General features: G+C 35.6%; 1 protein-coding gene across 1 annotated transcript in view; it reads right to left on the bottom strand.

Moving 5' to 3' along the window:
- RICTOR (RPTOR independent companion of MTOR, complex 2) overlaps positions 1-25723 on the bottom strand; it is a 67708-nt gene extending 41985 nt beyond the window's left edge. Inside the window, exons 1-9 of the mRNA XM_009329431.1 lie at positions 25631-25723; positions 16795-16859; positions 10975-11106; positions 9877-9940; positions 5433-5559; positions 4252-4421; positions 3935-4002; positions 2938-3005; positions 373-455 (exon numbers count right to left, since the gene is read on the bottom strand). Coding sequence (XP_009327706.1) covers positions 373-455; positions 2938-3005; positions 3935-4002; positions 4252-4421; positions 5433-5559; positions 9877-9940; positions 10975-11106; positions 16795-16859; positions 25631-25714 — 861 coding nt within the window. The 5' untranslated portion in view covers positions 25715-25723. The remainder of the gene's footprint in view (positions 1-372; positions 456-2937; positions 3006-3934; positions 4003-4251; positions 4422-5432; positions 5560-9876; positions 9941-10974; positions 11107-16794; positions 16860-25630) is intronic.
- Positions 25724-25976: the final 253 nt, after the last annotated feature.

Raw genomic sequence — 25976 nt, 5'->3', positions numbered from 1 at the left:
ACCATCAACCTCTTGGTTTAATAGGTAATTAGGAAGAAACATTTTTATTTATCTCGGATTCAACTCTGATTATTATGCTTTAAACTCATAAGTGCAGCTACTGTGAACTTGCTTTGACTTCTGACCAGAGTTAAAATTAATTTATATACTTTTCACTCCTCCATTCCTTCCTCTTAGACATACAGGGTGTGCTTCCATTCTCACATGAATTTTATAATGGAATTATAGACTTGAACTTGGGGGTGAAATAAACTTGAGGGTAGTGATTTCATAACTGCAGTCTGTGTTTAAACCACTAAATTGTTAAAAAGAATATATTAATTAAAACACCCAATATTATTCCTACATCAGTACTAAATATTTACCACCTACCCGTATTTCCATATTTGGTATACAGAGTACTCCAATAAGAGACTGAATCCCAGAATTTCCAGGTTTGCACAGGCTGATAATACCTAGAACACATTAAATACATAATAATATTCCCTCACCAAACAAAAAAGCATTAGACACATTGTTAAATTTGATTTCCACTTTGAGTACAAGCACAGATGACAAAAATTACTAATCATTAACATTTTTACCTTTATAATGTCATGTCCTTTCCAATCAATAATATTTAACAAAACTTTCTAATCACAAAACTTTGTTTCCTCATTAAAAACTATAGCTACTTCTGCCCTTTCTAGTGTGAACATTATTTTCAAATTATCTGCAAAAACAACATTTACATGGAAGAAATGGCAGAAAGAAAAGACAAAATTGTCAATAAAGAATGAATCTTAAACCTCAAAGATTTGCATCATCTTGGCAGAACTGTGAGACGTTTCTCCATCAAAAGCTCTATCTTAACCTAACAAATTATTCAGTTCCTTTTAATCTCAGGTGAATTCTAAGCAGCAAGTTTAAACATACTTGGAATAACATTCTCTGTGCACCATTTTAAACCATCTTTTCCCAAATGACAAGTACTCATCTCCAGCAGTTTCAACACAGTAGTTTTAACATTTAACTTCATATAAAATCTCAGAGACTCTCTTACCATTTAGTCCTTTTACACTGTATTTTTATTCAATTAGTTTAATATTTCAATATTAATAGGGAAAACCTTCAGATTGTTTCTAAGTGTTACAGAATACCACCTAAAGCTTACACTGATTTTCAGCCTCAATTTATATACAGTCTCTTCATTAAAAATGTGGCTGCAAAGACAGTAACCTTGCTCATTTCCTTGACCACTTCTCTTCATACTTCACAGAATAAATTAAAAAACTTACAGTAACATGCTATCCAGAAAACAAACAAGTTTCTCCAAAATGCAACTTCAAATGAAGAAAAAGAATCCAGGTTTGCACACCTTTTTGTCTTACATATGATAAATGAACCCAAACCGTCATTCCTTAAAAATTACTAGAAAATTAAAAATATCACCTACTCATCTATATATTTTCACTAATACAAATTTAACTTTAATGACATGTGCTTTATATGAACTTGAAGAAAGTCCTCAATTCAAAACTTTCATGTCACAAAAATTTAAGACATACATATGTGGCCAGTGACACACATGTTCTACAGCGCACCTTTTCCAAGAGCATATAGCGGCCACATCCCAATTACAATGCAGGAATAGATTTCGGTGCATGCCTCAATTTTATCTCTAAGGACATGATCGCACATGGGGATAAAGGACATAGTAATCATCAGCTCTGAAGAATAACCCAGTCAGGAAAATAAGGAGAGCAGAACAGTCAAACACAGCAGATAGTACACACAGGCAAAAAAAACCTACCCAAAAAGCCAAAACAAAAACCAGGAACACCCTCAAGCCTGGTTTAGCTACATGTCCTTTGGGAAGACTGACAGTGTAAGGACATTTTTGTACTGAAAACATTTATGATGTTAAGTCTCCAACATGGCAAGTAATATTGTCATATTACTTGTGAATGAATGTCTAACAGTGAAGTGCCATTGCAAGTAACACACTCCAAGACAATTATTCCTGCAGCCACTTGAATTTTCAGGCATATGCTATTAGTTATAAGTAAGGGAAGATGCAGCAATACTATCAGGAACTACTTCCTAGAAGTTTTAAAGTTGTCAGAAACTTCCCAAGCTTCCCCAAACAAGTGAGAATACATGTAAGAAACTTTTGAAGGATACGTGGATATTAAATTAAGCTTACCGATCATTTTCAGAACATTAAAAAATAAAGCAAATAGTCTTGTAATGAAAAAGGCTTTCTATACAGTCTGAATCTTTCCTAAGCATAGCCTGTAAAAATCCTACCCAAACTTTTGGTAAATGGTCATATCAACTGATGTAGTTTATTTGCAAGACACTGTCTTGACTAAAAGAATGAGCAGTCCCTAAGGCAGTATCTTCATGGTAGATATTGTAATATTGCAGAGAAAGGGTTTAGAAAAATGCAAAAACCTGCTTTTTCGCTTTAGAAATGTCTTCTACATGAAAAATCCCAAACTATGTCCATCTACAATTTCTCTTCAGCTATGGCACCTGGTAAAAGCCAGGTGCTAATGAAACTATCCTGTTGGTATCTCTTCACATAGACAAAAAGATTTCTTATTTACAGTGGCAGAACCATCTCAAAGGCAAGTTCTTATGATGTTATTTTCAACATCCTCTCACCCATCAAATGTCAAGTACCACCATCCAGGTACAACTTATAAGGTATTCTGTACGGGGCTGGGGGGGAAGCTGTGTCTTGTCAGTAGAGTTAATCAAAGAAAACTATGTGTATGTCCTCCAATTTTACAGTATCAAAACACACCTTAGTAGTGTTGTAGGAAGGTATTGATAGAAATTAGACACATCATATGAGACAGGTGCTGTGTTTAAACAAACCACTCCTATACTAGAAAGTAAAATTCCCCTTCCAATCATCCAGCTTCAAACAAACAAACAAAAAAATCTTACCTGCCCATGATCGAAATGCTGCCACTATTCCCATTTTACTGGCTAGGAACCGTGCTTCTCTGTCCTCCCTGTGATTAAAACAACAAATGTCACAATACAGTTATTTATCATAAAGCAAAGTGTTACAAACATAGCAAGTAAAAAATAGTTAACTGAGATTTTTAGATAGGGGACAAAATCCAGAGTAAGAGAAACAGTATACACACACACACAAAGATTAGAATTTAAGTATTGTTACTTTTCCTTTTTCAGGGGAGTTTCCATGGTAGGAGGATAACATCACAAAGTAAACACCTGTACGTGGTCAGATGAATCACTCTGCGCCTCCACTGACAGTGAGCCTACAGCAGGGACCTAAAGATTTGGACCTAAAGATTCAGTTACCCAGAGCTAAGCATCTAATGCCATTTGGTAATTAAAAAAACCTGAATAATTCAAGTTGGAAGCAATCTCAGGAGTTCTCTAGTCCAAACTCCTGGACAAAGAAGTTGTCAGCTATGAGACCAGACCAAGTTATACTCAAGGCTTTATCCAGGCGGGTCTTAGAAACTCTCAAGGATGAAGGCTGCAGGACACCTCCGGACAACCTGTTCCAACACTTGAGTGGCCTCACAGAAAATTCCCACACCCCCTACCCCCCCCTTATATCAAACTGGAACCTCTCGTTTCAATTTCTCTCTGTTGCTTCTTGTCCTCCCACCTCTCACCACCATGAAAGGCCCTGGCTACACCTTTTTGATAATGTCTTCATAGGTATTAGAAAGGCTGCTATTCAGGGGAGGGTGTCCCCCAACCTTCTATTCTCCAGGCTAAACAAGCCCTTTTAAATCTTAAATGCTTAACAGTATTTTAGGAAGTTGCATTCTAACCTACTGTATTCAACTTCAACTAGTTTAGTATCAGGTCATTGCTTTTACTTTCACTTTGGAAAGAAAAATAGTTTAATTCCAATACCATGAACACAACTGGTAGCACAAGTAGCAGCACTAACACTTACTTGAGTTGTCCTTCTGCTGTGTCTGGATTATGCCTGTAGTGAAAATCTGTGTAAGGAGCTAAAATTCGCTAAACAAAAGAAAGACATGCATTACTTTCACATGAGAATACAGTTAAATGGGTCTTGCCCTTTCCTCAGTCCCACTCCAATCTGTCATGTTACTCCTGCTTCATAAATCATTATGCTTTTAGCCTAAAATGTTGTATTTTAAACATTTTGCACTAACACAGAAGGTGAAATCCAAGATGCAAATTAAACATTTTCATTAGTGATACAATGTTTAATTTCTGTCACTAAACAAGTAAAACTGAACCCACCTCTAATTCTACATCTGCTCGCACATATTGTCGGGTCTTTGGATGATTAATGAGGTGCAAAACTGTAGTTATCAGAGCCTCATTTATTCGGCTTAGCTGACAATCAATCACATTTTTCAAGATGGTACTTAAACCACCCCGAAGAGCCACCACCTCGGGATTCTGAAGTGCTAAATAAAGAAAAACACGTCACTTTGGCCAGTGGTAGGAAAGAAAACATTTCATGGCTTCCAGTGTGACAAACTTGTCGTCTCTTTAGTACGCATGTCTTTTTCCTCCTGAATACTGTCGACACACAGGAAAAGCTTTTAATGGAACGGACAGACATTAGCAGTGAATTGAGATTTTTCATTAATTTATCATGAACAAAAATACTGGTCAGTCAGTCACCACTGTGCAGCAATTTCCCAACTTACTTCTAACCAAGTTTCCATAGAGTAGTTTCTGGATTTCCCCATAAAAAGGTTTTGTGCTTCACTGGACTGACATGGATAAAATATTTATACTAGAATATAAAAGAGTAACAGATTGTTTATTTCTTTAAAACAGAAGTTTGTATCTTGAAAACATTGCTGAAGTTATTTCTCATTGATTTGATTTTGAAAAAACTTTAAAAATCAGCACCCATGTACAAGTACAGGGAGTTAGTATAAACCACTGTCCAGATAGTCTTTACATGGACACATACACTGACTTCCAGAAGCCAGCTCATCATAGTACCCACCGTAGAAATTTTTAAAGGAATATGTTTTGTAGTTCTCTGAACTCTTATACATTTGTCGGCATCTCACATATGGAATTCTCCCTACTTCCAATCCATTAGTTTTAGAAACATCAACTGCAGCAGGGAAATGTTTTTAAGGTAAAACAAAAATTGCCAAGTCTTAAGAAGACTTAAGCAAGTCTTAAGAAGACTTAAGCAAGTCTTAAGAAGAACAGCACCTGAAATCTTCAGGTACTTTACTTAAGAGATTTTAAGTTAAAGTGATATTGTTTTATACCAAACTAATGACTAAAATCCATGAAACTGACATTAAGAAGATTTAACATCTAATTATTAAACAAATACCATTAATTATTTGAATACAATCTGTTTAATACAAACCCACAGAAGAGAATCTCTTAGAAAACTGATGATAACCATGTCAAAATTTTTCTTAATTAGCTTTCAGTTATCTTACCTAGTTCACAGATAATGGCTATACAGGCTCGAACCATTCTGTCTCTTTCTTGAAGACCATCGTTTCCAACTGCTATCAAAGAATTAGTAATAGAACTGGGAAACAATGAAGCATTCACAGTGATCATCTGCGAAGAAAGACAGAAAACACCCTCTGGTTTCTTCATAATATTTCTCTAAATATACTCACAGATTCTCCAGCATTCTGTTTCCTAGACACAACCAGACAGACCACTCCATATATTACTTGGTTGTATCTGGCGAATCTTCAAATGATTTCTTTTGTTCTTGAAATTCTTTGTTTGTCAATTTACTTTACCATTCTCTTCATGCTTCAGTTTTTTATTTTTATATTATTTTATCATAATAGGAGAGGGTTAAAAAGATGACTGTTGCAGAGAGAACTATGGCTACCTTTTTCATATTTTTTCCAAGAATTTATCAACAAAGAATGCCATCCAATGACACACAGTAGATTACAAACTCTTCTAGAAGATTCATTCATACTGCAGCAGATTCTTTAATACCTATTCAACTGTTTAATCAGCCAAGACTAAAATCCCCTGTTTTGTAGGGAGATCCTTAGATTGCTGCAGACTACAAAAAAGGACAGTCAACAGAAGAAGCTGCTGTAGTATTTGGAAGGCAACTGTCAGTAACACGCGATATCCTCTTGCATAGTACCTGATCTTCCTAGAACTGCAGCGCAATTCAACTTCATCGTAAGTTATATAGCTATGGCACAAAACCATGCACCTTAAACATGTTAAACTGAAAAGCAAAGATGAAAACAAGACCTGCGTCCATTAATCAAGTCATTCTTCAATTAAAAAAAAATGCAATAAATTTGAGATAAATTAAAATAAATTTACACCACAGAAGAGGTCCTGCACCATGGCAATCCTCAGCTGCTAGTTTAGGACAAGCAGAATTTACACCAGATTAAGGAGCAAGGCCCTGTGCACACGTTAAAGGCAAAAAAACCCACTCCAAAACAACCAGCCAGTACCACCACTCCTCACCCTCCCCCAAATGAAGCTTTGACTACAAAGGTTGAGTAGCTGTTTGTTCACATTTTTTTCATAGTTCGCGAAAATTAAATATACATATCCTCTATACTATGGAACATGAACATCACTAAACAGATGTATTACTAAGGAGGAAGTATTACTAAGGAGGAAGTAGTTTTTTTGTCTGTCTGACTGCTTAAAAAGGGAACAACGTAATGTGTTATAGCCCACTCAACCATGTCACCTTTTTTTCTACTAATAAATACAAGTGAGATGTAAAAAAAAAAACTTCAATAACCATCAAACACCTAAAAACTTAAGGCTAGTTTTCCAAAGTTTTGTTTAATATCCCTTTTGTTTCCAACAAAAGCAGGCTTATCTTTATTATTTTTCCAAAATTGATTTACCTATATTCATTTTACAGGTCCCTTACATGTCTTATAGATATTTGTTCAGACAAAGTGGATTAATTATTTTACCCTCTTTGCAGAGGATGTTAAAATGAGAAGAGATCAACCATTATGAGAAATATATTGGAACACTTTAACAAGTTTATTTTTAAGACACGTTTTTGAGAAACTTCTTGCCATACATAATGTTGTCACCCACAAAACAGGAAGCTTTAACATAGGACTCTAAAGAAAAAACAAACTCTTCTCTACCCACACAGTCTTTCACTTTTACAATGGCATGAAGTAACAAGAATTAGCAATAGAATGGGTGTACCAATCCACTCTATATTATAACCTTTTTTTCCACTGATATTGACATGTACTTTGTGTGAGGACACAAGCAGCCTCTTTAGGCTGTTCTGCTTGTTTTCTTTGGTTTTAAGGCATGCGAAGGAAAGATTTCTTTCTTTTAATATTCAATTCCAAGTACATTAGTAGAATAAATATAAACTTTTGCATTTGCTTTCATTCTGCTCTAGGTATTGAAATGCAGTTCTAAAGACCAAGGACAGGTGATGTAAAGCTACTTAACAAGCAGGTATGATGAAATAAGTAACAAAGACTATGAATTTCGTATTTAAAGATTCCTTTAAAAAAAGAGGAAGAAAGAAGGTGGTTCATATTGTACCTAACCCTGACTTCTGCTTTGAAAATAAAACATCCTGCTTATTAAATTATAAAAAAAATGGTCTTATTGACTTCTATTAGATGGAAAAATGCTTTCTGAAGCAAAATTGCAAAAGCGCTTACTAGGAAATATAGAGGTGATTACAGTCAAAGAGAGACAGTGAGCACTCAAAACCTTAAAAAAAAAAATCAGAAACCAAGTTTAAAAAGTTGTTTTTCTTTTCTCTTCCTATACTATTTTTTTTAAACAAGTCTAACATTAAGTGTCTTTTATAAATTCATAGAATAGGATTAATATTTTGTATTTTGTTCTTCTACTCTGTGAAAAGGAAGAGAAGAAAGCAAGAGAATGTTTTAATTTTAAAGTTTTATATCTATGCTATTCTTAGATAGGCATTTTTGCTATCAAAGATGAGGTTAAAGAATTGCATCCAGACTTTGAAACTGAAAACAATAGTTCTATGATGCTGGTGGAAGAGCCAGTTCAGCTCTTCCATGGCTCACAGTAAATTACCTCCTGCACAAATGAATTAACTCTGTTATATTTGCCATTCATTCTCCTCTTCTAGACCTTTATACAATCTTGTAGGAATCCTGGTATCAAACCGCTGAGTCTGAGATATTGAGGGAGGTGAAGAGAGATGCAAAAAGGGCTAGAGCAGGGTAACAAAAAGACAGTGTGAAAACACAGAACGTGCCATTCAGGACCTGTGCCACAGTATTCCTTGTGAGAGTTTCTCAAGTACTAACTGCTCTATGCCGATGCATGCTTAACTGCTGTAGGCCAGACAGGACATGAAAAAGGTGTTAACTTTACTGGTAGCCAGGTTGGGTGGCTTTTTGTTTGTCTGACATTGTCTTTTAAGAAACAAGGATGTTCTAGGTAGCAAAAGATGTTAGGAAACATTTTTCATCAACATAGTTCTCAGCATGGAAGAACCATAACCATCCCTGTACAGCATGTACATTCCATGCACGTACATCCCATGCACAGCATCCTTGTACAATGATGGAGGAAAAAAAAAGCACTGGTCATCAGCGGTATGGTTTTTTAATGCTGACCTTTCAGGGTCATTTTTTCAAATCAAACTAATGGGTTTATTTCTCTTGCTTCCTCTTGTTTCTTTCAAGCAAGACAGAAGTCTTTGCTCAACTAGGAAATGCTCAAAAAAGCCCAGGAATAATGAGGACAAATTTCTGACCCAGAAAAACCTAATTCATTATAAACGTGTTTCCATGCCATCTTCTGATTTAAGTTATTCTGACTCTACATTGAAGCTCTTTTTTAAAGCAGATCAGCAAAGAACTTTTATAAATTGTGACTTTCTCAAGGATCCACTCCTTTGTGGTTGTCGTTTTTGATTGTTTGGGTTTAGGGGTGGGGGTGGTGTTTAAGCTTTAAAAATCTCTTTTTGTCACAATTGTTAATCAAGCATATTGTCTCTTCTGTAAGACAGAAACCAAGTGAGCTCATTATAAGAAAAGGAATTGCATATCGAACTTCCATATTTTCAACCTAAATATATATATTTAAAAATACATATACACACAAAACAGATTAAACACACATAGTGCTCCTGGGGAACCATTCTTCCAACTACTTCAAACGTTACTCAAGTCTTTGGTAGTTTTTCCTAAGATGCTCAGTAGAAGAATATAAGCACGATAAAGAATAGTAAAGCCCAGTACAAAGGCAGAATACTATGTTGCCTGAAAAAATACCTTCAGTATCTGTATGTGCCAATTTCTCTAGGATGAGCTTGAAAATGCAGCTATCACAGCTTCAAACATCTCATGTCCATGGGTACACAGTACAGTAACCACCACATATTAACTATGTCTTATTGTGTATCTGAGAGAAGAACTATGGATAGCATCAACCTCTATGGATAAAGCAGTAAGGCTAGAAGCATTCCTTCAACTGATTACTCCAGTGATGCCGATTTGCCTCATTTCTCAAATGGCAGAAAATCTCCCATCCTTGATTCACAGATGCCTAAAACACACTATACAATAAAGTTAAGTCATTAGATAAAACTTAGTAATATGGTTCTTATACCCTTGCATTCATCATTTGGCAAGTTTTTCCCAAATCTTGTCCAGTATGATCCTGGAAAATTAGTAGGACTTTTCTAGCCCACTCGAGATTCTCAGTGGTAAGAGATTAAAATCAAAACAAGCCTCAGCACTATCCTTCCTTCTCTTTTTTGAATTATCAGCTATAATTTCTTCTCACATGATAAAGTAAAGTAAGGTATTAAGAGACTGTGTGAAAAAAAACCTGCTGATGGAGAAAACCAGGAGTCAGCATAACTGACTGGCATAGCTGATAAGACCATACATAGTTAGATTTTACCTTTCTGACTAATCGAAGTGCTTGTGTTCTTTCTACTTCATTACTCTGCTGTATGTCGATGCACCTAAAATAAGTTAAAAACCACATTTTGTTTATAACAATGCTAACTTTCACCTTAACTGTTAACATCTCACGTTTTAGTATTTATGCAATTGAATAAACAGAAGAAAGTATTATGACTGATTGTTTAAAAATTCTGCCTTTCAGCAAGCATACTCATTATGATTGGTCAATTAGCTTCGGTTTATATTTTTTTTTCAGTTATCTTCATTATAATTAAATCACTAGAATGTTCTAAAATATACAATGGCAAGGCGTAACAGCTTCAACAAATATTTTCTGAGCTAGCTGCATTTGTCATTTCAAATGAGACTAAACAAAGTATTTGTAATGTTTCACATCAATGTTTTGTGTGTGTTCTCAGATCAGAAAAGTCCTTTTGCTCCAACAAAATTAAACAGCACACTAAAACTGACTATGTGTGTATATTTATAAACAGAAACACACACAAATCTATATCAGTATATTAAATCCAAGAAGATTTTAACAAAGGAAGCACAAGAAATGCTAATATTTAAATCTATTTATCCTACTGATCTTATTATGTCATTCTTAGTTTGCCCTTTGGTATTCTTCTGTTGTGTCATGGGTTATACTTAGATTACAAATTCTTGGGCATGAACTACTTTTTAGCCCTGACTTTGTACTAGAGGCTCTGAAGCACTATGATAATACAAAGAATCAGAACAACTTCCATGAAACAACTCAAGACATGAAAATTACTGATGTTTCAACCTTCTAATAACACCACAGATTAATTTATGATTAATGGCACTTATGATTGAAAAACATAGGAATTTTTTAGATTACTCATAGTATATCATATATTGTCAGCATTTTATTTGGATTAGCCGGTGTGATGTATTATCCTTCTATTTTTAAAGGATGTTATTCATATTGAAGAAAACTGGCTTTTATAAAACTACGTATCAAGAACGTAAGAGGATATGAAAACACCTTTTATCACCTGTCTCAACCATGAAAAAGCAAGTGATTTACAATTGTACAATTTACAACAAGAAGGAAGAGAAAAATTACCTGGCTATCAAGTAATCCACTTTCAACTTTAGCACCTTCTGGAGAATACTGGAGTCTCGAATGAGATAGCGGAGTGCTCGCAATCCTGCTGCTCGCACCTCTTTTGCTTCATTTAGTAAAGCTAACCTCAGACTACAATGAAGAAAACAAGGGGGACAAACAATTATTTAGCAGCAGGTAGACTTCACAATCTAACATGCAGCTACCACCTACTCACTTAAAATAAAAAGTCTGATTTTGAGAAAGAAATGTTCTACATTAATTTTCTGTCTTTGAGATATTTACCTGTACAGCCTAGAAGGCAAACCTTCACCCTGCCAGCAGATGTTGTAGACAATGTATGAATCTGAAAAAGCCACAAACCAATTAAACCAATCCCCCCCCCCCCCCCCCCAAAGAACAGCTTGTACATCCATGAAATGATACATGACCAAGACCTGTATACGACTTGTTATCTGACAAAACAGCTGAGCACAATATTAGTCCAAGAAAATTAACAGGTAGAGCATTTCCTCCTCTGCTAGACTGCCAACACATAAGCACAAGCCCTCAAAAATAATCTCTTGACACCTAGTAGAGACAAATTTGTACCTTAAGTAATCATATGCACCCCTCACTAAAGATGTTATAGCATCATGTTAAGTTTACATGAAATATGACAGTCATAATTTAAACAGCCCAACACAGTACAGATTTCTACAGATTTCATTTTAACGTATAACCAAAATGTATTTCTCTTTAGACAGATTTTGAAAGCATTTTGCTTGCACTGAGGTGAGCTTTCCTAACCATAACTGCCATCATAATGTAATTTCCTAAATTCACCATCTAGGTGAAAAGAACGATACACTGAAGGCCTCCAGAAATGAAGTTTGAAAGTATTAAGTGACACACTGTCCTTTTGAAGGCCCTCAAAATATTCGCCCCTTTTCCTTGACTACACCGGGGGGGGGGAACCCCAACCCCCTCAAGTGACCTATTTTAGTAGGATTCTTTCAGTGGACATCTAAGAATGTAAATACTTCAGCCAGTGAGTCTGAATTTCTACCTATACAAATGGCTTTTTTTTTTTCTTCCTTATTCTAGGATTGTCATGCATGGTAATCAGCTACTCCAAGGCCAAAAATCTTCTAAATCTTTCTGGAGATTAATTGGCTTGTGTAAAAGTCACTGTAACAGGAACCTACTTCCAGGTGATATCTAGACAAAGCAGAAAGGCTGCAATACTATATGCAAATAAAGATGAACTGATTATTACTTTCAGCACCAAGTAGGGAATTATGTCAGGAAGACCATCTTTGCTGTATCAAATATGATTCTTCACATAAAAAGAGTGCCACTAATTGCCTTTATTTACTTACTTTAAGCTGAGCTAGAAGCAAATAAAAAACAGGTTCTCAATACTGTGAGGTTAAGATAAATTATTCCTCTAAAAAAAGTTGTACTAGAGGAGATATTTATTTCCAAAATAATTCAAGAAAAGCAGTAACTCTTCAATTATGCTGAGTACATCACAGGTATTCTTTAGATCATGAGTCATGCTTTGTTTCTAGTTTTGCAGCTTTGCAGAGATGGAAGTCTGAGGGATGAGCACATAAGACTCAGTTCTACTCAGTGGTATTTTTCTATTTGAACTTTTACCTCACAGTTTACAATTGGTTTGGCTATGCCAGTTTAAGACGCTTCAGCAGTTTCCTTTTAGGGCAGAAGTTACCCATTACTCATGCAAACGGTGTTGTTGCTATCCATGACATTTCTTATTAGGACAGCCAAATACTGAATCTGGATTTTTTCCCCCTCATAAAGTACATTACTTTTATATTTGAAAGGAAAACATTTCTTGAATGGCAGACCAAAACAGTCTTTAGACAAGTAGTTTCTCAAAAGCAATAATGCTTTGAAAGCTTGTTCTACAACTCACAAGAGGAGGATATTCTTAATTTGTAGACAGAAGTTAATTTAAGAATTGGCAACAATGAAACCACTACAAAGGACAACACTATCACGAGATTCAACATCCAAAAGCAGAAGGTACCAAAAAGGGACGTGTCACTATCTTTACATAGTAAGAATGCAATGAAAATATATAGCTAGCCAGAAAGATACAGACCTAAATAAAGGCCATAAAAATCCATAAAGGTCCAATGAAAGCAGTGACATATGGAAGTGTACAAGGCTGAACTAAAATCTCTCCATTAAAAACAAAAACTAAACAAAAGAAGTCACCAGTCAGTGACTGAACTGCAAAAACCTCAGACAAACCTGACCTTATAAAGACAATGAAGATATGCTACAGCAGGCAGAAAAAACCCACACACCTATGCGCATGTGTCTGTATGTGTCTACGTGTTCTGACTTCTCAGCTATACCACAAGGAGAAAACTTGAAAAGTTAAAATTGGACCCACTGGATAACCCAAAAGGAAAAGGAGAAATAATGAAGCAAATAAGAAACTGACAGAGGTATGACAGAAACAAGTATTTTCTTCATCCTAGGTCACTGCTTTAGAGATCTGCATGAAGATTCCTATCCTAAAGCCTTTTTTATTATTAAACAAAATATGAGTCAGACTAAAAAGTGAAAACGATGGAAGAACTGGGAGAAATCTATTAGTAAGTATTGTCAGAGGCCCACCAATCTTCACATCTAAGTGTTTGGAAAGAACATTAACATGAACTATCTGTATATATTTGCTAGCACCGTATTATAAACAGTAGTGGCCAAGATGGAGAAAACGCGATGAACAGGTCTATACAAAAAGGATTCCAAAGGGCATCCAGAGGACTGTTTATGATCTTAAAATAAAATCACCTTAAAATAAAACTGGTTAGCCATGTGAAGCACCCAGTAGAGCTTACACAAACTATATTCTACTAATCTTCTGAAAAACTTGAAAGGAGTTATTACAATACTGTATAAAAAGGCGTAAGTTGTTGCTGAAGAGTGTGGCAGTGTTTTGCGAAAAGAGTGTTTGGGGGGGGGGGGGAGAGAGATATATGAAAAACAGTTTTGCAAATCAAAATCGGAAAATATTAATTCAAAGAGCGGAGGTGAATGGAAAATTTTTATCCTGACAGTTTTTTGTCCTGAATTTTATCCAGGTTCACAATTTCCTTTTGGAGGCAATATTTAGTATACAATTCTTGATTTGGAGGAAGCAGGGAGGGCAGAAATACAGAGGGCAATGTAGTTGATATCAATGGGAATAGGCTGGGGTTATGAAAAATTTCAAGGGAACTTAAAAATTATCTGTATGCATAGTTAACAAGATAGTGAAGAAAACTCAAGATTATTAGATGTGACTTAACGCACATCAGGATAAAAAACTGTATTATAAACCCATACTACATGATTCTAAAATAGCCATCAGATCAAGAAAATTATTTTGATATGCACACTCCACGTGCATCTGTGGCTGAAAGTGCCAAAAAGACATCATGATTGTGTAAGACAAAAAGTAACCGAATACTACTTGCCCTAGTATTTTAAGCATCACTGCAGAAATGAAAATAACTAAGACAGCGTTAAGGCTGATAAACATTAAGACTGGTAAAAAGTCTGGAAGAACTAACAAAGGATGGAATAAGAAAGGATATTCACTACCTATTACAGGATCATTCTCACACCTTTTTCTAAAGCATCTCATCCATTCACTATAGAAAGACAACCATGGTTTTGACAAATCTTTGTTTGATCCAGCCAGGTCATTGTGAATGTTCTGAATTTTGCTTTTATGGCCAAAGCCTTTTGGCACATTACTAAAAGACCTCAAAAGTTTCTGAGGCCTACCAACACTCCATTTTCTTCATGGCTCAAGGCTTCCTCTCATCTGTCAATGGTATGGTGCTCTGGGAACCGGGAAGACCCATCTACACTGGGAATGACAACAAAATGTGTCACTATTATCTCCATCTGCTGGCAGGAAGAAACTATAATCAGGCACCTGGACTAACAAAATTCTAAAAAGAGAATGAGTTCTAAAAAACAGATCTCTAACTTGAGAATAATTGCAATTATTGCATACTGCAACTGTCTTTGGTTTGGGTAAATATTCTATCAAAGTTACTGACCCCAAAACCTAGAACTTTATAGGAAATCTATAATTATTCTTGAAATCATTGATTCCCTTACAGTTTAATGCTTTAAGGTTAGCCATTCATACTTCACAAATGCAGAAAACTCAAAGTATTTCTTGCATCCAAATAACTTATCATGTTTTCAAAGAAAAACAAGTTTGTTCTGTAGAACAAAAAGGTTTCCCTATGGAAATCTAAGATAACGCTGGGAACATCAGTAGAGCAAATTACAGAACTTACATGTTATTTTCAAAGGAATATAGATACTCAGCCTACCTGAAGGTCGTTTCCAAAATTAATTGAAAGTTCAGTATTTGCAAGTTACTTAGAATGGCTGTATGCTGTATAGCAAAATAACCTGCAAACAGAGTACTACTGCAGAATGGCTATAACTCTGTAGAGCAGAATTTTAAAATTTGCCTCAAAAGTCTGTATTTCATGAAAACAATCTATCCTGTAAATATTTCTGAAGAACCACCAAGCAGCACGATTGTGGTTGTTAAAATGTGAGTATTTGAGTGGTGTCCTTGAGTTTGAAAAATTATCACTATAGCAGAATAACCTACATATATGCATAAAAAATTTGCTTCTCATGTACATACACAGAGGAACCATTGGACTGACAAAAGTAACAACACTAACCAAGATAATTTTCCTGCTATATTATTATTTTTTTGAGAAGCCATTTTTGGCATTTTTTTCTAAGTAGGGGGCTATTTTTCTTCACAAGTCTGCTGAGAACAACATTTTTATCTCTTCCTTATCAATATCCGTAATTGTGTTTGGATTAGCAGATCCTTCTGCAAACTTCTTCCTATAAAAACACACACTAGTATTTGCATAACCTTTTAAGACTTGTATTTAAAAATATTTGGTAAAGAACTCTGAATTTTGAAGTTACACTCTTAAGACATGTTTAGTCCCATCATAAAGCACTAGAATAGATTACATAAATAAGATCAGAATATGATAACCTATTAAAGCTTACAGCAAAATATGCATTCACAAAACTATATTAACATTTTTTAATTTTTTAGTTCTAGCATGGAAAATCAGTTCTATTTAAGGAAAAAAACTTACAGTATTTCCACAAGAAATTACACAAGTTTTCCCAACATTTTACTTAAAGAGTGACTAGCTTTTCTAGGCTTGCTTTCCTAAGTCAGATAACTAAATTGAAACAACACAAAGTCATATTAAATACTAGACCTTAGTTGTTTCTGCCACCAATGCTAAGCCTCAGGACAAATTTACCAATGTCTGTGTAGAAACACGGAAGTTCTGGAAATAAGCATGTAGTTACTTTTGACTGTCAGAAATGGCAACAAAATATAGGAAAATTCCACTTGAAAGTACATACACAGGGCGTTTTAGTAGCAGGGAAAGCAATGCTACAGACATATATACACACCAAAATAACATAAAATGTTTATCTTTAAATCCTGATTCTACATCAAGAGTATGCTCTAAATTCTGTAGGTGCACATTTTTACTAAAAGTGCTTTCTGCAAGTACTTAATCCACACTTTTAACTTGGAGGTTTTTTCCCTCTCTTTGCCTGAAAGCGAATAATGTACTTCTGATTTTACTCTTAAAATATTTGTAAGGTATATGTTTGCATTATGAAATTTCAAATACATTAAAAATACAAAATACTAGCTCAAAAGTACAAATAAAGTTTATTTCATTGCACCTAGGACAATTAAAGAACCCTAGTATTGCTCTAGTGTTCCTTACTACTTACCATATTATGATGCTGTCATATGTAAAACCTAGCTTTTCTTCAGCATGGCCAGTATTACAAAGAAGCTGAAAATAAAAGAAAATGTCTATTATTTATAACTCTTTAAAAATGACTATGTAAAACTGTAGATTTCTGGCAATGCTTTCCAAGAAACCTGAGGAATTTCATTCATGGCAAGGGGAAGCGTACCAACTTCAAACTGAGAATTTCTGAGATTTTCTGCTGTCAGCGTTCTTTTCCTATATACGCCAGACACACACAATCTGTGGCCTCTCATACTACAGAAAAGCTTGCACAATTGTGTAAGCTGCCTACGAGTCAATTTTTCAACTCCAGATTGCTCCTCTTGCTGCCTTTAAGCTCTTTTCAGAAAAGCCACTAGTAGGGCAATTGGTAACCTGAGTAGAGATGAAAAAGACTAAAGTCAAAGCACATCTGCATTCAAGAAGAGGGCTCAGGTGAGAGTTTTGAAGCAAAGATTGACACTGATGGCCCACTGTCATGTTCTGCCACAGCAGCACAAGTGGAGGGGGGGGGGGGGAAAAAAATCAGAAGGCATTGCCAATGGTAATTGTCCTGTAACTGACATGTGGCCTGGCCTGCCATTAGTTCCGTAGAACTTGTACCTCCGAAAAAATCAGTGCAAAGGTTGAATTTATGCACACAAAAAGACACCTATAAACTGTCGCAAATTCTGAACATTTCAACCATATCTATCAATTTTGAACACAAGACTGAAGATTTACAAGTGCAGTTTTTATGTCCAAAACCAATCTCAAAAGGAGCAATCTAGTGCGTGCCAATGTTTTAGCCTCTTGAGGAAAGGAAAACATTCTCTTCTGTAAGAAGAGTTGACGTTTTACTTCGCAAGAGCAGCAAAGAAATTCCTAGTAACCTCATTTACAGCCCCTAGCTAAAATTATAAAATACTTCATTATCACGTCCAAATCCCAAAGCACTTTTCTAAGCACTTCCAAAAACTCAAGTGACTAATACTGATTGCAATAGCTTTGCACTTTGTCCTCTCTTTTTGAAACCGCCATGTGTTCAGTTCTGAGCCAGCACGGCATTAACAGTTTCTCCTCAGTGAGGAATTCAGGAAGTGTTTGTGCTAACTAGTGAATAGCCCTGCTCTGAAAGTATTAAAATATATAAAAACCTGTGCCATGTTCTTTATATGTATTTACTGCTAACAATAAGAAATTTATAATAAACTAAACGAACAGTTAAATTAAGGCTACTGTAAGTTGAAATATTTAACATGTTCCATGCTCCCGTTCTGTTTTTCATCTCCACTTGAAAAACCAGCATATCATACAGAAACTCTGCTTTTAAGCAAACCCATTTTATTAGCATGATGGTTTAAATCCAAAAATACTTACGTTTGTGCTCAACAAGTACAAATTCTTCCAAGGATCACGTTGCGTTTTAAGAAATTATTTTTCATACAGTGAGAAAAATGCATAGCGATAATGCTGAAATCCAAAGCAGTTAATGAGACAGATTATTAAATTGGCCTGGATTGGCTCTGCATTTGGGCTCAAGTAATCTAAGTTAATTGAAATATTTTGGATTTTGCATTTTTCTTAACAGTGGCTATAACCAAAGATGATTACAAAACATAAGGAAAGTTATTATATAACCTCTTTTCCCCCACCTTTCAAATTTAAGTGATAATAAAACTAGACAATTGGTGCATTAACTGGTTATGACAGTATGTCACTTCCTAGCATCAATCTATTTTTATGCCATGTTGCTGGACTGCCTAAGGCCACCACTGCTGCTTTAGCATTTCTATTGACATCTTATGAACTGTAAAAATTGGCTGGCAGAGTGTAAGCAAAACAGTGTGAGAAGATAGTGAGTAAAAACAGTTCATTGTTCAGTTTTAGACAAGTACATCAATAGTTGTTTAGGTTCATCATTTATACATCTAAACTTCTCCCCCATCATTCCACCCCAGACACAAATGAGAAATCCTAATTTAACATACCAGACTATCCTCAACAGTCTTTCCTCCTACTTTAAAAAAAAACCAAACCAATCAGAATTGTAATTTTGATGTAGGAAAAAACATTTTTGAGAAAGCTGCTATTGTGTGCACTAGTGCATTTCTGAAGCAAGTCTCCTATCATCGCACCTACTCTTGGTTTGCATCTTGAGCGGTCCTGAGATGAAACTAAAGCAGATGACGTGTTTCAGGAACCCACCTAACTTGCTGCAATTACTAAAGAGCATTCAGTTCACTGGACCAGCTCTAGTTTAGTTGTCAGTAACCACTCTTACCAAATACATACAGTGTAGTTATTAGCTCAATACCAACTGTTTTCCTCTATATGTGTGCTTCCACTGCGCACACCCGCACTGATGTAGAAAGAAACTTGACCTTATCTCAAAACTCAAATACAGTTATGTAACCTGACAACAGTTATAACTTTGATCAAGTTCATCCGCTGTGTGGATACAAATTTCTGGACGTGATGATAATTATTGAAGTGTTTGATGGTGTCTGTGCGTACATGTGAAATATTTCTCACAGAGAATGAACAGAAAAAATTGACTAAAAAAAGTAAGTACAGGAATAGCTACTTTAGCTATTAGGTTACTCTCATTCCAATGGGCCACTATTACTTATGTATTGGCTCTCTTTGCAATTTACACACAGTAGTGTGCTTACAGGATTTCTGCTAGAAAAGAATTTATAAGATGGACAGCAAGATCAGAACTCAAAATGTTTCAGTGATTTGAAAGGAGTGCCCAAACTCAGTAAGGAAATTCAATTAAATAAAAGGAACAGCATATCATGTCCTTCAGGGTACCACACATTAACAGACAAATAAAAACTTAAAGGAGTCCAGCAGAGAAATACAGTATTTCCAGAAAACATTCAGAATGTTAAATACAAAAACAAATTTCAAAAGGAAAGCAAGATCTGTAAGTTACAGAAACTATAAACTAAATGAGTTAATGTGATGTCATTTTAGGCGGGGGGGAAGGAAATTTTACCCTTGGAAATACTAATGGGACTCCATTATGTTTCAGATTAAGAGACCTTTTTTCCCACTTCACAGGCTGCTCTCAAAACTGCATGAAGAACAAAATTTTGGATGCCACATTTTAAGAGCAGACAAACTGGAAAAAGTGTAGCAGAAAAATGTACAAGGCAGCTAGAAAATACACCCATGAAGGCTCAGCATTAGGTTTATTTAGTCTAGGAAAAAAAAACTTGGCAAAATAAGGTTGGATTGATATATGTTTAAAAGGCGGAAAAAAAAGTCATGGAAGCTGCTATAAAGAAGATACTGTTCAGCTGGTCTCAATGCTTTGGGTATTTGCTAGTTATAAATGTCTGGTCTTATATTAAAGGGAAAACTTTGCCACTTTCTTCTCATTTCACCTTCAAACAACATTAAGCAGGTCAATGATTCTGGCCCAAATGCAGTGACTTTTGTAGATGGCTGAATTCCTGACAAAGCCAAGTAACTGTCATGTTTGACTGTAACATTTAACAATTAATATGCATGTCATTATAGTGTAAGTTTGTAGGCAAGCAGTACCAGAATACTAAAGCTGCTTTTCACTACACATTGCTATATTTCACTAAAATGGCAATGGATTATCCTATAATGTAAATGCCTGGAATCATGCAAATACACTTTATATTTCATATCTATCTATATTTCTTATATATAAAATGTATATATTTTAAATATATACACAATAAATTTTATATATGTTTATATATACACACACACAAACACAGACTATACTTTGCTTGTTAAAACTGCCAATAAGTCAACTCTAAAATTCAAAATTTTTTGATATAACAGTCAATGAATGGGAATAGCACAGAGTCTTTGAGGGTATGATTAAATATTAGGACAAAATGGTACTTAGGCTAGGCCAGACAGTGACTAATTTACAGTGAAGGTTTTTTTCGTGTTTACTGTCAGCTATGAGTTTTTCATGCTACTTGGATGAGTCATAGCAATATGAGTAACACATCAACATGTCTTGGAAACAGTAGCTCAAACAACAAAACCACAGGAGGTCAACAGGATACACCAGTTGAGTGCACACTGAGACCATTCAAATTTACATTTAACAGAATAGTCACAGCGATTGCTAGGTAAAAGTATGATATTCTATGCATCTGAAATATAATTATTATACTGTAATTTTGGAAATACGGTTTGAACCATCACTGGTTATATTTATGAGGAGACTACTTAGTAGACTCCTGGTCTTAAGAGAAGCCCCTACTGAAATTGCAGACTCTGGATTTAGACCCATCAGCTCTCCAGGTTTGTTCCACAGCTGAATGCTCCTAAGCAGATGTTCTGTTCCTACCTGCTACATACTAGCTACTTGGATGAATGTTAGTCAGTCAATACTGCATTCAGATTCTAAGATACTTGGGTTTTGCAAAGGACAGCTGAGACTCTAAAATGATGGATTATGAATCAGAAAATCCATGAAAGCCTCTATAGTCCCAAACTCAATTTATATCCTAGTGAAATTTAGCAGCATGGTCAAAAGCTAACAGGTATCTAGAGCAGAATAGTACAGCCTCATTAAATAATGACAGAATTAGTTCTGAGCAGACTGAAAATATGATTTTCCATATCACTGATGCTATTCATTGCTAAATTTAAGCTAAAATGTATTAAGTTTCATTTTGTCCTTAAAGAAGCACCTTTCTTTTTGAATGAAAAACAGAAATCCCTATAACAACATTTGTGGGTCTTTTTTTCTGTTCGTTATTTAAATATGTTTTCAGATTTAAAAAGGTATAAAGGATCTCTCAGAAGCTAACAGTGGGATAAACCTTTTATAATACAGGATTCTAAATGAATACTTCAAATCCAAAAGATATTTTCCACTAAGTAAATGCAATGGTATAGTTCCTTCTGGTTTTCAGTAATTTATCACTTACTACTTCTCATGGGGGTGGGGAAAACCCCAAAGAAGTAACCATGATGTTTTGGTATTAATCAGCAGAGGTTGGGAAACTTCAAGGTGTTTGCCTTATGTAGCTGGCCATATAAATGAAAGATGGCTAATCCTACTCAGCTTACCAAAGCCAAAGGCACATACCGAGCTTGTGAACTGCTGTGACGACTGAAAGTGTCACTGACCATTAACAGGTTTGAGGTCAAAATTCAGGTTAGCTTAAACAGTGATACAGGTGGTTTGAAAGCAACAAGATTATTTCTGTCTAATACAGATTAGGCAGTACTTCATAAGCTTTTTTGCCCACAAAACTTCAGCTTCACTTATTAGGTGATGAGCAGCAGATGAGGAGAAAAATTTCTAAGTCTGCCACTGCTGCAATTCAGAACTAAACATAAATTTTCCATAGCCTGAGTATCACCAGACTGGGAATGCTAATTTCTTGGAGCAGAAAACTTACAGCACCTGCTGGGCAAGAACAACTCATGTTCTGCAGCCAAAGAACATGAACATTAACGTTTTTACTAAGAAGTAGTACTACCTAAAACTTGATGAATGAAATGCAAGTTTTTGTAAAATATCATGTATACCACATACTTTGCACAGTAAGTATGAGTGCTGTGGGGACTTGGAAGTCACCTGTTAACACTCATCTTGAAGGGAAAGACAAATGAAAAGGGAGTTACACCTCTTGGGCATGCAAGCTTCATACAAAGTATCTGCCTTAGGGTATCATTCTTTCAGATAAAGTAACAAATCCTGTTGACTGCTGACCACCATTTTTGTTTAAATTTTATTTAAAGTATTTAACTTCTGCATAAAATCCTGGAGTCTAGTTCAGTAATTTTTAAAGGGTGATTACTTTCCTTCTCCTGAAATAAAGGGGCATGGGGGGAACAAACCCCACCTTAAAAATCTAGTCCTCTTTCAAGGAAAGAAACCTGAACCTAACACACCTCAGATATCTTGAAATTAATACAGAACTTAACGTCTACCATGATCTCTGTCAGGAAAGTCTGCGTTAACTTACATTACTTGTTTCCATATGAATACAAACATTTTGCTTCCCCTGACCAAAAAAGTAGAACAGTCTTTCTTCCAAATGCGAGATTTGCTCAGTCTTTGAAGGAAAAATCTGGGGCAGTGAGGAGCAACTGCTTAGACTGGTGCTAGCATTTTCTTTTAAGAATAATAACATTCCTAGCAAGAGTTAAATTTTATAGATTTTTCTGTATTATTTTGTCAGAAATATGCTATAAAAAATTTTCAAAGGTCCCTTCCCTGTCCATAGGACAAATACCCCAGATAACTAGTAGCTTTTCAAAAAAGGACCATAAAATGCAAGAATTTACAGACAAACCAAGTTCACCTTCAATATAATTCCAAGACAGGATACAAACATCCTCAGCTCTTAGCACATCTATCTTCCCCACACTCCTATTTCACACAGGGGGAACTAAGACTATATCAATTCATGGTAGGAGACCAGAGCGCAAAAAGGAAATAAAACCATCTCCCCCAAGCTCCAGGCTTTCACTCCTAACCACTGGAATGAAAAACAGAGCTGTTCCAACCACAAGGCAGACAATACAATACAATTTGTAAATTTATTCTATTTTCATACTGCATTTACAGTTCAAACAAAACCAGGAAGAGTTTTCAAAATCAAATGTGTAAGTTATACATTTATAAAGCAGATATTCCAGGGGGATGAATACAAGAACAAGTGCTAAACATTAGACAGGGTACGATGATTCCCTTATACAGGGTCACTTTGATTCAGGATCAAAACCAGGTTATGAACTACAGTCTCTGTCTTCAAAAGTCATATTTAATTTTAGCAAGCTGCTTTTCACAAATTCATCATTTCTTGCCAGTCTTAAGTCTCATTTATGAAAACCTTCCTTGTGTTTTTGTAAGTATTTTCCAATTTTAACACCAAGTAAGTATGATGAACAAATTCTTCAAATAGTCAATTATGGAATTATTCTATTTTTCTAAATGACCTTTTAAAAAGAATTTTTGGTTCATCCTTTAATTACAGTATGCATATTTACTAATTTACCACATTTATAGGTGCTTAACATCCGATTTTCGATAGTAAAATGAACACTGTTTTAAGATCCATAGTTTCAAATATTGACTTTTTGCTAGAATCATGCATCTGCAAACCTAATCTAGCTCTAATTTGAAGGCAACTAGAGAACTTGGAAGCACTCATATTTAAAAGTTTCCAGATTAACACAAAAAGGGAACACAGCTACACATCAGCCTTTTCTAGCAGAATAAAGGGCTTTCTTTCAACACAGTTTGGAATCTCAGTAAAAACAGCAGCATTTTGTCAATGGCGGATGTCTGACAGAGTGACAGACACAATAACGCAATGACCCAAAGAAAAGATTTCAGTGTAAGTTCAGTTCCTCAGTGAATGCTATGCACCTACACGTGCTCTGAACCAACTCAGAAAATGGAGCATTTACAGATTTGTTATTAATGCACTAGAAGATAAATTTATTTGCTATTCTGACTTTGTACCCAGTACTCAACCTCCTGCTAACTGAATCCTATACTCTGCCACTGAAATGTTGTTCAATCTTACAAGGAGTGCTTTTAACAGCCAAGAAGCATGCCTACTTCAAAGGTTATCATGCACATTTGTCCTTCTCATTATCGATTGGTCCCCCAAACCTGCCCTTGAGCATTTGTTCTTTCACTTGACATTGTCTCAAAACTGTCAAGTAGCCTCCTGGTTATCTTACTCAATGATTTGTTATCAGCTCATTTACAATAACAATAACGTAAACCTTACTTTATCCACAAAATTCTCCACTACTACCTTGTTTCTTGGCTACTGCTGATTGCAGGATCCATCCTCTGTCACAGAAACTTGGGTTTCATCTTCAGGCATGTTGCTCTACCTGTGGCACTCTACCAGAAAGGTGTACAACTTATCAGCTCCTTCTGAGTATCAGTCCATCCATTCCGGTAACACTTACACTGAAGCTCCAATGTCTCCCAGCTCACTGACTGCAATGCAAATTTCCCTTGCCTTGACAAATGGAACACTGGTCCAACCACAACCATTCAGTATGCTACAACAAAAACCCTTTTCCTAACTCCCTGCCCACCTCCTATCAGTTGTCTGCTCCTCTCCACAGGTTCCTCATCTACCCAAAAAACTGTACTTGCTCTCCTTCTGAAGGCCTTTCATGGCCTCTTCCTTCAGCCTACACTCTCATCCTGCGGTTTTTAATTCTTGCCTCCTCTCAGCTCACAACGACAGCTTCCAACATATCCATCATACTTTCAGGCAAGTACCTGACACATTCCCATGATTTGGAAGCACATATTTGGAAAAAGCACCTCAAAAATCAGCAATACAGACCATTTCTAGAAATCACCCCTTTAAATCTTTTTCACTATGAAACCTGCAGTGAAAGTTGACAGTTGCTATTCTATTAGTGTCCAAACCACTGCATATTATGCTCATTGGTACAGTCCTCCCCCTCACCATACTTTGTCAGTTTACATCCAGAGAGTCTGGCATTTCACATTTTTTATTCAATTCTGTGGAGCAGGAACCAATCTTTAGCTCTATTTGTGCAACTTAACCCATTAATTGGGAGATATTTCAGGCTTCTAAGCACTAAGATACAACAAAAATTCAACCAGAAGGACATGTAGACAAACTTCAGCATAACCCTGCATTCACATATTTGCTTGTCCTTATTTGCTCCTTTCATCTCCCATAGTATGTAGATTTCAAGTACTGTTCCATGATATTAAGCTGCTTCATGAATCTCCCAGCCAACTTTTGACAGCGTACATTCAAAACCTTTTGCCTGTATGATCACTTGTTCTATGACACCATTTGAGCTCTTACCTTAGTAAAATTATTCAAGTGACCTAGTTTCCTCATATTTGAAACACCTTGTAATTTGGCCACATTTTGGAGAATCTCTCTCATATTATCACAGGGTTCTGCAAAAGAAAACAGGTTAGTAACAGATACAGTTGAAAAAAAAATCCAAAATCTAAACATGCATGCAACATACAGTTTCCTAAATATAACAGGTCTTAATTAAAGATGCAGATAATTTTCGCCTCAAGAAGCATCAATTTGATTTATGCTTAGAACCAAAACCAGGCATACCCAAGTTCTTTAGAACAATGCTAAAGCCCATGAAAAAGAGAGACTCCTATTTTAAAGCAGATTTGAATCAGTATCT

The sequence above is a fragment of the Pygoscelis adeliae genome, unplaced genomic scaffold (assembly GCF_000699105.1).
Source record: "Pygoscelis adeliae isolate BGI_AS28 unplaced genomic scaffold, ASM69910v1 Scaffold47, whole genome shotgun sequence".
In the NCBI taxonomy this organism is placed as follows: Eukaryota; Metazoa; Chordata; class Aves; order Sphenisciformes; family Spheniscidae; genus Pygoscelis; species Pygoscelis adeliae.
Note: the sequence above shows the minus strand (reverse complement) of the source record. Positions and strands in the feature narration are given on the sequence as shown.